We start from the raw sequence: 13,932 nt of genomic DNA, 5'->3' as shown, positions 1-13,932 counted from the left end.
CATTCTATTCTATTCTATTCTATTCTATTCTATTCTATGTTTTATTCCTATACGTTTCATATCGTATCATCGAGTTGAAATTAATCGAATTTTGGCTCACGTCCTAAAGTTTCCCATAGAAGTGTACGGTATGCAACGTGTTATAAGTTAGCTCGTTCTGCTCTTTAGGGTTACGATACGAGACTAGGATCAAAGGGTACACAGCTTTCAGGAGGTCAGAAACAGCGCATAGCTATCGCGCGTGCTTTGGTAAGGAACCCACGGATCTTGCTCTTAGATGAGGCAACCTCAGCTCTCGACACTCAAAGCGAAAAGGTAAGATATTCTCTTTCTCTATCTCTCTGTCTAACTTTCTCATAAGATCTTAATCTTTAGTAACGGAGATAGAGGGAGACGGAAAATACAATTTCTCTTTCTCTCTAGCTCTCCTCTTCTCTCTCTCTCTTTCGCAGAGATACTCCAATCGCTGATTTAATTAAGTTGCTTCCAAGACTCACTCGGCCCTTTTATTTTCGTTAATTCTTTTCTTTATTCCTCGTCCTTCTTTGGTCTCGTAGCTTTTAAACAGGCACGATTTTAAAATAGAACCAGAGAGGAAAAAAGTGGTAATAGTAGTAGTAGCGAGGTCAAGGAGCTATTTAAAGGCGAAAACACTGCTATAATATTCCACGGTTCTTTCCTTTCCGGTCATATTGCCGAAAGGATTCAAAGAGGCATCCTACATCTTTTGAAGTTTGAAGTCGCTGAATATCGAAACTGAAAGATCCTTTTCTTCTCTCTGTGACTTTGAATCGTATTTCTATCTTAAAAGAGAGAACCCACCTCTTTCTATCCTATCGGCGTTAGTAATCGTTACCAATTACAGTTAGTAGATATCTACTATATATATATATATATATATATATATATATATATATATATATATATATATACACACATATACATGTACTGTGCTCTGTATCGCGCGTTTAACTCTCAAGCGTGCCTCTTTAAAAGCGTCGTCGACTTTCAATCGAAAGGAAAGAGATTGGCTTTCTCGTCTTTACTTTGAAGAGACTCGAGGAAACTCGACTGGAAGATGCAATCGCGATACATACTATAGTACATTTCAACTGCGTGCCAAACTTGTCGACATTCAAAACGAACTAAAGTTACGTCTTTGACGATCGAAAGATAAATTCTACGTAGGAAGGAAACTTATAAAACGTTCGACAATAATTTTATTAATAAGATCCGAGAAAAACGAAACTTATTTTTCTTTCTTTCTTTTTTTTTTTCATTTAAAGTTTTACGATATAAATGGCTTTTTCTTGTCTTTTTTTTTTATTGCGCTCGTAATTAATATGTATGCATATATTGTAGTATAATACCTATGCAAATGATTGTAAACAAATTTGAACCGAGAGTTCGAGTTTCATCGATATTGCGAGTTCGATGAAAAGAATACAAAAATTAAAAAATCCCCCCTCCCCAAAAAAAACAAGAAAAATTATATCAGAAAAAAGAGCAAAAAGGTAATTTTTTTTTTGTCGACAAGTAAAGTCGATATCGATGCGGAAAGAAAATTGAGACATCAACCGCGAAATAGTTTGCATCGAACGATAACAACGATCTGTGGCAGTTCGCTCGCGTTATCAAGTCCGACAATCGGAAATCATTGGCTTTACGAGAGAGCGCAATTGTTGTCGATGGCGGTCAACAGAAACGACTCTTCGTAACTTTGGCGTTAGCACGAATTTCACGGTTATATTGTTTTGGAGCTATCGTTTCATGCTGAACTTTGGCCTGGTTTATTTTACCTTCCGTAACGAAAAGGAAGAAGCTCTTTCCGATATCGAGAAATGAAAAATTTTATTTCATTTTGATAGTGAAAGTAAGAGTTATTAAATATTTTTTTTTTTTTAGGAAAATAAAACGAAAAGAATTTTATTCCTCGATCACACAATATTTTTATATATCTATATGTATGTATAAATCGTTTTATTCTAACATATAAAGTTTTGTTATTTTATGTCTATAGGTAGTACAAGCAGCCCTCGACAAAGCGATGGAGGGTAGAACGTGCATCACCATAGCGCATCGTCTTGCTACCGTAAGAAATGCAGACGTGATTTGTGTCCTTGAAAAGGGCACCGTCGCTGAGATGGGTACTCACGACGATCTAATAGCTGCCGATGGTCTTTACGCACATCTACATAATTTACAAGAGGCCGCTATGGAATAGATTTTTTAGCCCAAGATTTTAAACTTCCTTCCCATCCTATTATCCCATTAAGAAGCACCGTTTCTTCCTTTTTATATATACATACTAAGACGAACGAATATTCTAATTTCGAAAGTTTAGATCGGTGATCGAAGGAGAGCTTCGTACGAGGATGAATCGGATTCATGAATTTAAAAAAAAAAAAAAGAAACATAACATTTTCTTGAGACAGTCATAATCAATTTTTAATTTCTTAAGTAGATAATACATTTGCGGCTCCGTTGACTTAACCATCGTTAGGTTTAATTGTCGTGAACATTGATCATCAATTATTCTCGAGTCGTCAATTTTATGCGAGATTCGTTTGTTAGAATTTATTTACCCCTTTCTTCCTTGCTCATTTTTTCTCCATTTCTTCACACTTCATATCGTTCCCATTTTTGTGTTTTACATTGTTTAAACGATGAATATTTTTACGCGTATAAAATAAAAATAAGAAGTAGGTGAAGGAAATAAAAAAAAACGCACTGAATGCGCCATGCGGTTTTCATAGATCTGATCGAATAAAAATGAATGAGAATTTTTCTAGTGCTACTATAGCTGCTACTACTAGATACTATCATTATTACTATTACTACTCTATTACTACTTCTACTACTACTACTACTACTACTACTACTACTACTACTACTACTACTACTACTACTACTACTACTACTACTACTACTACTACTACTACTACTACTACTACTATTACTATTACTACTACTACTACTACTACTACTACTACTACTACTACTACTACTACTACTACTACTACTATTCTACTACTATTACTACTACTACTCTACTACTACTACTATTCTACTACTACTACTATTACTATTACTGTTATTATTATATACACATACGTATAGAGAAACATACTTCAAAGAGGATTCCATTCTTGGCAATCGTCTTACGATCAAATCAAATCGAGAAGAAAAAGGAACGTATGTATTTACCTTTACGCTCGCATATCGATAGAAAAGAAATTGTCGATTTATTTTTGACTACATCTTCCTTGAAGAATACATCGAGATAGTAAAACTAGAAAAAGAAAAGAAAAGAAAAAGAGAAAGCTCCACTTCTCGAATTTTGTAGATACTTTTATTCTAATCCGTTTTAAAAATTATCGGACGATGACATCGTTCTTTTTTATTATTTAATTTTTTTTTTGGCGTTGTATTATTCTTTGTATTTTTTTTCTTTCTTCTTTTCTTGAGAACGCGAGCGATCCATAAAAAATTTACGTACTCTCATCGTCACAAACTCTGATGTTACAAACTGAATTTTATGTGTATTTTCATTTTTATTTTTTTTTTTTATAATTTCATTTTTCTCTCTCACGTTTATTTACGAGAGGCCCCGAAATTGACACTTTTCTTAACTCGAAGTTCGAGGAATTTTTTGAGATAGCCGAAATCTCGTAAATTTACATCAACTAACCCTCACGTGCCTTAATAATTAGATACTCGCCGAAATGATTATCAAGGGTGTAGACCTTACGTTCTTCGTAAGGGAGATACGTAGAAAGAAGAGAGATGGGGGATGTTTCCTTGATTAAAATCACGTGGTACTTTCTTCTTCTTCTTCTTATTTTTTTCAAACATACAAGTTCGAATTTATTTTCATTATTTCATCATTCGTTTTGGATTTTTCGTGATATTTTTTTTCTTTTTATTCTTTTTTTTTGTTAGGGTGTCGTCAGAGAGTAGACATTTCGGTTTTAGTCTAGAGGTAAGATTTAGAGAAAGAAACAGAGAGAGAGAGAAAGAGAGAAATAGAGAAGTAGAGAAGTAGAGAGAGAGAATTTATAGAAATAGTCGTTTACAGCGTACCGATAACTTCGACGAAGCGTGGACTTAACAAGATTTCGTCGTAGTCAACCATGAAATCGGTTTTGATTTACTCGATAATTCGACGTGAGTGCGGAGAAAAAAGAAAAAAGATATATGTAATGCATGTTTTTCTTCTCTCCTTTTCCCTCTATGTTTTCTCTCTCTTTTTTTATTACTTTTTTCACGCACGTTTGTTATTGTGAATAACAACGAGTGTTTGATATATTAATCATCAAAAATATTACTATTTGATATCGCATTCGAAATTTTTGGGAAAATTCTCGGTAATAGTTGAAATTTTTGATATATGGTAAAATCTCCCCTGCGTCCTTTAAAATAAAAAAAGAAAAAAAAAGGGTAAGAATAAACAAGGCAGAATGAAAATATAATACGAAGGATCTCGACGGGATAACGGAAAACTGTCATGGGTTTTTTTTTCGAGGAACGCGAACGACGCGTATGAAATAAATAAAAATCAACATGAAAAATTTTTAACGCGAGAGGATCTTTACTTTTCGAAGAACGTAACACCCGAGAAAAGAAATCTATTTGACGTTGAACGGGCAGATTTTTTTTTTTTAGAAGGTTCGCTGAAAAGTGATCGTGAATTTTTTTTAGAAAAGGCATATGTAGATATACCTACCTTGTCTTTTCCTTTGCTTTCGAAGAAAAGATTTTCCCGATATAGTTCGATGCCTTAATCGAGTTTAACGTTTGAACGAACAAAATAACAATAAAATAACGAAGAAGGAACGTTAATAAAAAGAGAATGAAATAGAAACGTCGATCCATCGTGTTCGAACGAACGGCCTTATTTAAAGCTTTACGAGGATAAAATTAATGTTAGTAATTAATAATCAAGCTTTACGGTACTTAATATACACATACATATAAACACTAGTAGTGTCTACCAGTGTAATGGGCAGCCAATGCTTTTTACTATTCGCGAGTTGACAATAGAATAAATGCCACCGATGAAATGAAAGAAAAAGGGAAAATAATAAAAATATACAGAGAGAGATAGAGAGATAGAGATAGTGTGTATATCGCGTTAGAAGAGTATACACGTTTTACGCCTGGTAAATCGCATACAATATAAAAATACGATCGTGAAATAGAAGCATACACAGAAAGAGAGAGAAAGGTAAAACTGTACGGTAGATATTTTTCGACGACCGCGGATAGAGAAAGAAGAAAGATAGATAGAATATCATGTGTTTGTCTGTAACAGTGCTCGAGGGAGATCATCGCCTAACAACACGCGCTCGAGTCGATATTTCATTCCAAATATCATTTCATCGCGTTCAAGTCTGGACAACTTTCGAACGTATCTCGTAAAAGAAAGAAAGGGGAAAAAAAGAAAGAGAGAAAAATATGAATTTATCGTGTTACGAACCGTCGAGCACTGATGGACAGACAAATGGATAGATAGATAAAGAGAGAGTAAGAGAAAAAAGAGAGAAAGAAAAAGAGAGAGAGAGAGAGGAAAGGAAAAACGAAAGAAAATATAAGTATCGTATATTTTAATACTTAAATCGTTAAATAAGACTAAGGCCGCGGCCATCGTAACTTAAGGGGCAGAGAGATCTTAAAACGAGCGTGTGTCTTAAGAAGCATGAGTTAATGAAAGAACGACAGTGAGAGAGAGGGAGAGAGAGAGAGAGAGAGAAAGAGAGAGAGAGAGAGAGTGTGTAATGTATGCTGATATACACATACATATACACATACATATATACACGGAACATACAAACGTATTATAGCGCATACTTTTTACAGTGATACTAGCAGTATGACGATGTGGAAGTATTAAAGTCTTATTTTCTTTTTTGTTATGAGAATACAGAGAAAACATGTTATATTCCTGATGATATACGAATAAAACAAAATATAATAGAAAAAATTTGTCTCATATCTAATGTGTATACTTAGGGTTCGTCCTTTTTCATTCATTCTCGTGCCATCGACCGATCCAACAGGAGCAAAATTTTTCTTCTGGTATCTTTTAATTCGTAAGATCTCCTTTCCTTTTTTATTTGACCAGGTGATTCTTACCAAATTTTATCGTCGCAAAAAATATGACAATGCGTTAAGTATATCTATTTATAGATGTTTTTTTATATATAGACGTAAACATATATATCTCGAGTCTCATCTAGTCGAGCAGAGTAAAAAAGTAGTTGTATAAATTTTCGAAATTCGATTGGTTTTAACAGAAGAAAAAAAAGAAGGAAAGAAAAAAATGGAAAGGAACCAGACAAGCTTTTTATCTCGTTACAAACGAGATGAGACTTTGTATTAGTAAGAAAAAAAAAGGAAAGGAATATGGGACACAGGTAAAGTAAGAAAAGGAAAAGAAAGAAGGAAAGAAAGAAAATGAGAAAAGAGAAGAGGAATTGTAAAAATCCGGAGGACTCTTTACCTATCGTTATCTAACCTTTTTCAGAGGAAATCCTTTCGATATCAGGAAAACGTTATCCGGGCGAATAAATACTCAACGCACGGAACTTTATCGCTCGAACGAGCAGCGACTCGAGCGAAATCTCAAAGGCTGCCGGCAGAGTTTGGTGACTCTCGAACATTCGTAATAAAATTATCGTAGGTTAAGAGGGATCTCTCTGTTAGAGAAAGAGAATTAGACAGAGACAGAAACAGAGATAGAGATAGAGATAGAGATATAGAATAATACATAGATAGTCAGAGAGACAAACGGGCAAAGATAAAGACATAGAAACAGAGATAAAATTAGAGGAGAGGAGAAAGACAAAGAGAGATAGTCAGAGATAGTCAAATTGGAATAGACATTTAGAGAGAGAGAGAGTCAAATAGGGGCAGAGATAGATAGATAGATAGACAGAGAGACAGATAGACAGATAGATAGATAGATAAATAGATAGATAGATAGACGAATAGAGAAAGACAGTCAAACATTGACAGAGTCAAACAGAAAAAGAATATCACACGAGGAATCAGTTAAGTTTCTCTAGAGTAGAGCATCGGGACATGTTGTGTAAACTCATGAGGCTTCTCGAATCTCTGCGGCTTTAACGTTTCTCTCGAGATCACACTCAAGAGAAAGAGAAATAGAGATAGATAGATAAAGAGAGAGAGAGAGAGAGAGAGAGAGAGAGAGAGAGAGAGAGAGAAGTAAGAGAGTAGTCGTCGAAGGGACAAAGTGAATAGCAAGTTCGGTAGTCGTCGACGTTCTCGGTCCACGTCGAGCTTGGCGAATTCGCAAAGTTACCGAAGGCGAAGTAATGTCGGAGTTTTTGAGGAAAGTTTAGGTCCTTCCATAAAATCGACATAAAAGTAGATGCAAGCCAGGTCTACATCGTAGGAGGATAGTGAAGAAGAAAAGGTGGAAAGAGGAAAAGGAAAGTGGTGATGTAGCAGCAGTCGCTTTTAGATGCCGTCATCGTCCTCTGCTACAGAGGAAGATGTTTCCAAGCAAAAGAAGTTTATACAACATCGAGCAAAGCTGATTTGCCGTAGATAGAACGATCGGTGAAGAAAGAGGAGGAGGAGAAGGAGGAAGGAGTAAAGGGTGGAGCAGGGAAAGAAAATAAGTGCATTTATATAAAAAGGTATATTGAAATGTTGGACCAAAAATAAAATAAAAATAAAAGAATAAGAAAGAGAAACAACTACATCGCTTGGGGAGGATCCTATATATTGCGAAATTGTATTCTGATATTCCGTATGTTCATTCATATTCGATTTACATCGGATATCGTATATATATGTATTCGTAAATTGTGTAAAACGATTTATTACGGGAAATGTGTTAACGTAATGGGGGTAACATTTTTTTCGTGAAACGGATCTTTACGTTAAAAGCTTATTCGTGTTACGTATTGGGTATTTCAAAATGAATTCGATTATCATCGAATGTAGATGTATTAAATTTCATTTCTATCGATGTTTGTATTCGAATAAATAGAATCTCTAATCGAAATTCTAACGGACAGAAGTAAAACCGAGAATGCTCGAACGTATTTGTGAGTTAGCACAGAGTAACGGCATTGTAAGGATAAACTCTAAGAACAACACGGTGCGAAATACAGCGCCGGGGCAAAAGGGGAGTCGCGTTGTTTCCGTAGAACTTAACTTAATTACATGGGCTGATAATTTTCGGAGTATTATCTCGAAACTCGGACGAAATATCCAACGGGACGATAGTTTACTTCATTAACACGCATCAAGAATTCTGTGTCTCTCTCTCTCTTTCTCTCTCTCTCTCTCTCTCTCTCTCTCTCTTTACTGTTCTCAAGAGCTCAGGATGGATACATATACACATACGTATATAATGTATGCGCAAGACGTGAAACGTAAACAGCCTCAAGCTTATTTCAAGCATGAAGATTACATGCGTGCCTCGGACGTCGTTTGATATATGCTAGAGACGAAGAGGATTAGGAGAGGAGAAAAATAACGAAAATATCGGAAACACGTGAACTCACGATGTTAGGTTCATTTCTAGGGTGGAATGGTCGAAAGCTTGTCAGAGTGGTGAAGAGGGAGACAGAGAGAGAGAGAGAAAGAGAGAGAGAGAGGAAGGGAGGGGGAGAGAGAGGTTGTCGTTCTCGACAAAAAGCTTCGAGGTTGGCCGATAGATCGGAACCGGGTTGTGCGATCCTGGGACGATTAGCATTCAATACAGCTGGAGAGAGAGAAAGAGAAAGGGAGAGGGAGGGAGAGAGAGAGAGAGAGAGAGAGAGAGAGAAACAGAGAGAAGCGAGTTTCACGTGCCAGCATCGTTCGGACGATCGAGTCGAGTTTCGGAATCACAGAGGCTCGTTCGGACGTGCCTATGCGGGGTACTGTACGTTCAAAACTGTGAGAGAGAGATAGATAGATGGGAAAGGAACTGTGTAAATAGATAGATATCTGTGTGTAGAGGAAGAGAGAGAAAGGGAGAGACAGAGAGATAGACAGATATAGAAGAGGATGAGATAGAAGTGGCACGTTGTGTGTGTTACGTGGTACTGTAGAGACCGTGGTGCATATAAATCAGCATAAATTGCAATGCAGAATTCCGTAGTCGGTATGCATCGTCTCGGAGCGTCCTACCTACGCGTTTAGGCGCGTGTATATGCGCGCGAGTGGCTACACCACGCACAGGTGTGATATGCAGCCTGTGCAGATGCAACCACGACTGCATAGTCAGTAGCGTAACCGGTGGATCGGTCCGGAACGGATGCTGACTCTTGTTCTGCCTTCTCTCCTATCTAATTCTCTTTCCGTTTCTCCTAATGGTGGTATCTTTCTTTCTTTCTTTCTTTCTTTCCTTTTTCTTTATTTTTGGTTTGATACTTTCGTTTGCTACTTTTTTGTTCTATCATTTCAACTAATCTACGTAATAATCGTTTCATTTCAATTATCAGTTTCTTCTTCTCTTTCCGCTATCTATCTTCTTTTTTCGTTATCTCTCGTGTCCTCAAAGCCAAATAAATTTCTACCTAGTCACGTAGTATCTCTAAAATTGTATCCTTATCTTTTATCTCGTCATTGCTGGATCTTGCGGTTGAATGTGATATTCTCTCGTAAAAAGAGGAAGAGAGAAAGGGAGAAAGCAAAGAAAGAAAGAAAGTACGAGGAATAACTAGTTTCGAGCTTATCCGATGCATATTCTCGTTTTATGAATAATAGCTACGTCAATGAGTCGTGGACTTATATTCCTTGTGTTTTTTCATTAATGAAAAAGACAGAGAAAGAGAAAGAGAGAGAGAGAGGAAAATAAATAAATAAATATATATATATATATATATATATATATATATATATATACATACACACAATTGCAGTAGATTGAACACATTTCGAAGAACGAAGTATACACGAACGAGTTTTGGTCGTACGCGAGCTAAATACGGAGAATGGAAATCTAGAATGGAGGATGAAGGGCGATGATGACGGCAAAGGGGTAAGAGGAGGGAAAGCTCAGAGGGAAACAAAAGTCCTCTGCGTATCGTTTCAGTCGCGGATTAAAGGGGTTCGCACAATACGGTGCTTGACCACGTTCATAGTGACCGTGGTAACGGCATAAAGAGTCTCGTGAACGTGAATAGAATTCCGCGTTGGTGGCTCGCTTGCGATATGTATGTATATCGATAAAAATGTATCGATAGTGTACGCGCATGTTCTATCATTTCAATGGTTTTCTGGATGGATATATGTAGTTAAAACACCGCACGTTGGCTCTCTTTTTTTTTTCTTTTTTATAATCGATCCGCGAGAAAGAGAAAAATATTTTTCTTTTTTCTTTTCAGAAGACTTATTAAATATTTCTTGTTTTTCGAGATCTTTCATATTTGAAGAAAAAAAAAAAACAAAAAAAGTATCTACTTTTTAGTTAACGAAGCGGATGACGTTAGTTTTTATTGGGTTTCGTCGCGTAAAACTAAGAAAATTATGAGGGAGCTTGTATCTTTTTTGTTTTTCTTCTTCCTTTCTTTCTTTTCTCTTTTTTCCATTCACTCTCTTGTTCTTCATATTTCTTTATCTGTCTTTCTTTCTTTCTTCCTATCTTTTGTAACTCATATGTTTCTCTTTCTTTCTTCCTATTTTTTTTTTTAAATTCTAGTTGACTCTTTTAGTTCTAGTTTCGAATTTAAAAGGACGGATTTTTAACTGGATTTAAGAGGATCGAGAAGTGTCGATCGTAGAGAGATAGAGTCATACAGCGGTTTGTTACTTCGAGGAAATTCATCGACCTTCTCGCGACGCTTTTTGAAGAAGGAAGATGAGAGATGTATAGATAGATAGATAGATAGATAGATAGATAGATAGATAGATAGATAGATAGATAGACAGATAGATAGATAGATAGATAGATAGATAGATAGATAGGTAGTTAGATAGATAGGTAGATAGGTAGGTAGGTAGGTAGGTAGGTACCGAGGATGAGAGAAGGATAGAGAAAGATGGGTGTCCAGCGAAAATAGCGAGCGTGGTACGCGATGCGACGGAAAATTTACGAGCTCGTGCCTTGATCCGGAAACGAGCTCGTAATTCTCGTGCTCGGTCTGTAGAGAACGATGGCACGTTCAGATATCGTATCTTTCGTATATATGACAAGAAGGAAGAAAAAAAAAGGAAGAAAAGAAAAAGAAGACAATAGGAAAAAAGGGTAGAAGAGAGTAAAGATGGAAGAGATAGGTTCTCGGGGAGAATCGTCATGTTTTTCCTTTCTTTTTTTTCCTTTTCTTTTTTCCCCTTTTTTTCTTTTTTTTTTCTTTTCTTTCCTCTTCCGAGAATATGCATGAAACATGATGCAAATCTCGAAAATGATCTTTGATCGTTTCTCCAATGAAGCGAGTGTGCTCGACGATCGAACTCGAGACAATGTATAACCTACGTGAGACGGCTACTAATCTAGATTAATTCGTTCGTTGAAAGGACGAAGGTCGCGTGAACGTGAGAACGTGGAAATCGTGAAAAGCGAGGAAAATCGAAGAATCCTATCGAGGAAAGTTTATCTCCTTATCGACGATTATCGATCCTTTTCGATGTGATCATTCTTTTCCTTTTTCTTTCTTTCTATCTTTCTTTTTTTTCTTCCTTTCTTGCCATTTCTTCTTTTAACGCACGTTTGATTGTTCGTTCTAATCTATCGACAAAAAGAGTAACGTCTTCATTGTAAAAATGTTGGATGAAATAGTTTTTTCCTTTTTCTTCTTTATCAAATTAATTTTGATGTCGATTGCATTTGTAACATTTCATTATGTTCCTATCCGAATTTTGATTTTAATATTCTCTTGGGGAAAAGATTCGAGAGGAAAGAATCAATATTATTGAAAGCGATCGATATTAGTGTGTGCGAGGGAGCGAGCGACATATTTGAGAGCGTAAAATGCACGTGCCGAAAAGGAAAGAGTATTATGAAAAGCGCGAGTCACGAAAACGATCCTCCCTCTCTCTTTCTCTTTCTCTTTCTCTTTTTCACCGTATTCGGCCAAGCGTGCACGATTTGAGTTATTTATTCCAATGCAACGACGCGGTGGTGGCGCGCGAATGGAAGTCGAAGTAAAATCCGATTTTCTGTGGAACGTGCGCGGAACTGCAGCTGCGTCGTGCCGGTACCTTGTGCAACTTTTCTATTCTACTCTTTCGTATTCCTCTTTTCGAATGTATGCGAGTATATATATATATATATATATATATATCGACCAATGCAAGAGAACTTAAATTCGAGGAAGAGTGAATAAAAAAAAAAAGAAAGGGAAAGAAAAAAAAAGAAAAAAAGAAAAGACTCCAAGTGTATTTTATACTCTATAAGAAGTCTTTACTAATAGCACTTTCATTTCAATCGACCACTTTCATTTGCCTTCCATTATATTGTTCTCCTCGTGTCAGAAAAAGGGAGATAAAGACAGAGAGAAACGGACTATGCGCATGTGTTTTTATTTTATGAATCGTAAACTCAAAGGTAAACTTTTAATCGTTCATTTTGTATATCTCCAAGTCTTCCGAGAAATTAGACTTCTCTCATTTGAACTCAGATGGTTTCTCATTATTTCTCTCTCTCTCTCTCTCTCTCTTTGTTTCCGAGCATACATGTAGTAGCGACCTTACAATTTCATGTAAGTACGTGCAGTATAAACAAAAATATCGTAACCGTACTACTATTTTGAATAATAATAATAGTAGTAAACGCGTTGTTCATGTGAAGACAGTGAGAATAGAGGTTACAGAGGTCATCGTTGGGAGAATTCTACAAATAGAAAATATTATTATAAACTGCGAGTGAAAAGCGTTTGGTAATATATATACAATAGGATATTGTATTATTTTATTTGCCCTGTATTATGTTCGTTCTCAACAAACATACAGTATTGAGAGAGGAAGGAAGGAAGGAAGGAAGGAATTTTCGACGTCGTTAATCGTAAACGAGAACGATCGGCATTCTCACCAACGGGTATGTAACGATTTTGTTCGAAATGGGGATACGACGTAGTAGGTACAGTTGTATTAACTGTCCAAGTTGTCAAAGACGCGAGTCGATCTATGGCGACCGGGCAACAACTTTCGCGGTTTCGCGTCCATTGTTTCCCAACGTGCTTGCATCCTCGTATAACGAGAACTCGTGAAACGGGAAGCGGTGTTTCTCGATCGATTCTAACGAATTGAAATTCCACGTTAACTTTATTGGTTATCAGCATTGTAACGTAAGCTTCACATACTTGAATACGATTCAATAATGATTAATCTTTTATTTTTCTTTTTTGTTTTTACATCGAAATTGTACTTACAGACTGTTCTAATAAAATTAGAGAGATATGATTAAGTCATGTTCTCACGAACTTTGCTCATATTATATCATTTTGAAAAAAAAAGATTAATGTAGAGCCGGGAATTATTTTCGTATGAATTGCTTTTTTTCCTTAAGAGTGATATAAATACATTTGTCGTTAACAAAAGTATTGTTTCACTTTAAAAAAATTTATAAAAATGATAATATAATAAAATTGAACATATTTGAAATCTTAAAAGCATAAAGAATGCTTATTAGAGCTTGAAAATATTTTTCAATATGCTAAAATGTAAAATTAAATATTTCGAAATTAAAAATAATGGACTTCTACAATAAAAGCTTGGTCATTCGAATTATTCGGGGAATACGGTTGTTCGGATAATGGAATTTTCGGATAATAGAGCAATTACTATTTTTATGCTCATTTTTATATATGTAATTACATCTGACTATATTGTAACCAGTTACAGTGCTAGATTAAATCCTTACTGATTATGTATAATAAATCATGTACCTTAGATCGAACTGTTTACACGCGAAACATGTTCGGATAATGGAACGTTCGGATAACATAGCGTTCGGATAATAGAGAATTCGGA

General features: G+C 35.8%; 1 protein-coding gene across 6 annotated transcripts in view; it reads left to right on the top strand.

Moving 5' to 3' along the window:
* The window catches only part of LOC127063847 (multidrug resistance protein homolog 49-like), a 60,854-nt gene extending 54,871 nt beyond the window's left edge, over positions 1 to 5,983 (top strand). For all 6 annotated transcript variants that reach the window (XM_050994106.1, XM_050994110.1, XM_050994105.1 and 3 more), the window contains 2 exons: positions 169 to 315; positions 2,021 to 5,983. In XM_050994106.1, coding sequence (XP_050850063.1) covers positions 169 to 315; positions 2,021 to 2,224 — 351 coding nt within the window. In that variant the 3' untranslated portion in view covers positions 2,225 to 5,983. The remainder of the gene's footprint in view (positions 1 to 168; positions 316 to 2,020) is intronic.
* Positions 5,984 to 13,932: the final 7,949 nt, after the last annotated feature.

This window comes from Vespula vulgaris, chromosome 5, assembly GCF_905475345.1.
Source record: "Vespula vulgaris chromosome 5, iyVesVulg1.1, whole genome shotgun sequence".
Taxonomy (NCBI): Eukaryota; Metazoa; Arthropoda; class Insecta; order Hymenoptera; family Vespidae; genus Vespula; species Vespula vulgaris.
Note: the sequence above shows the minus strand (reverse complement) of the source record. Positions and strands in the feature narration are given on the sequence as shown.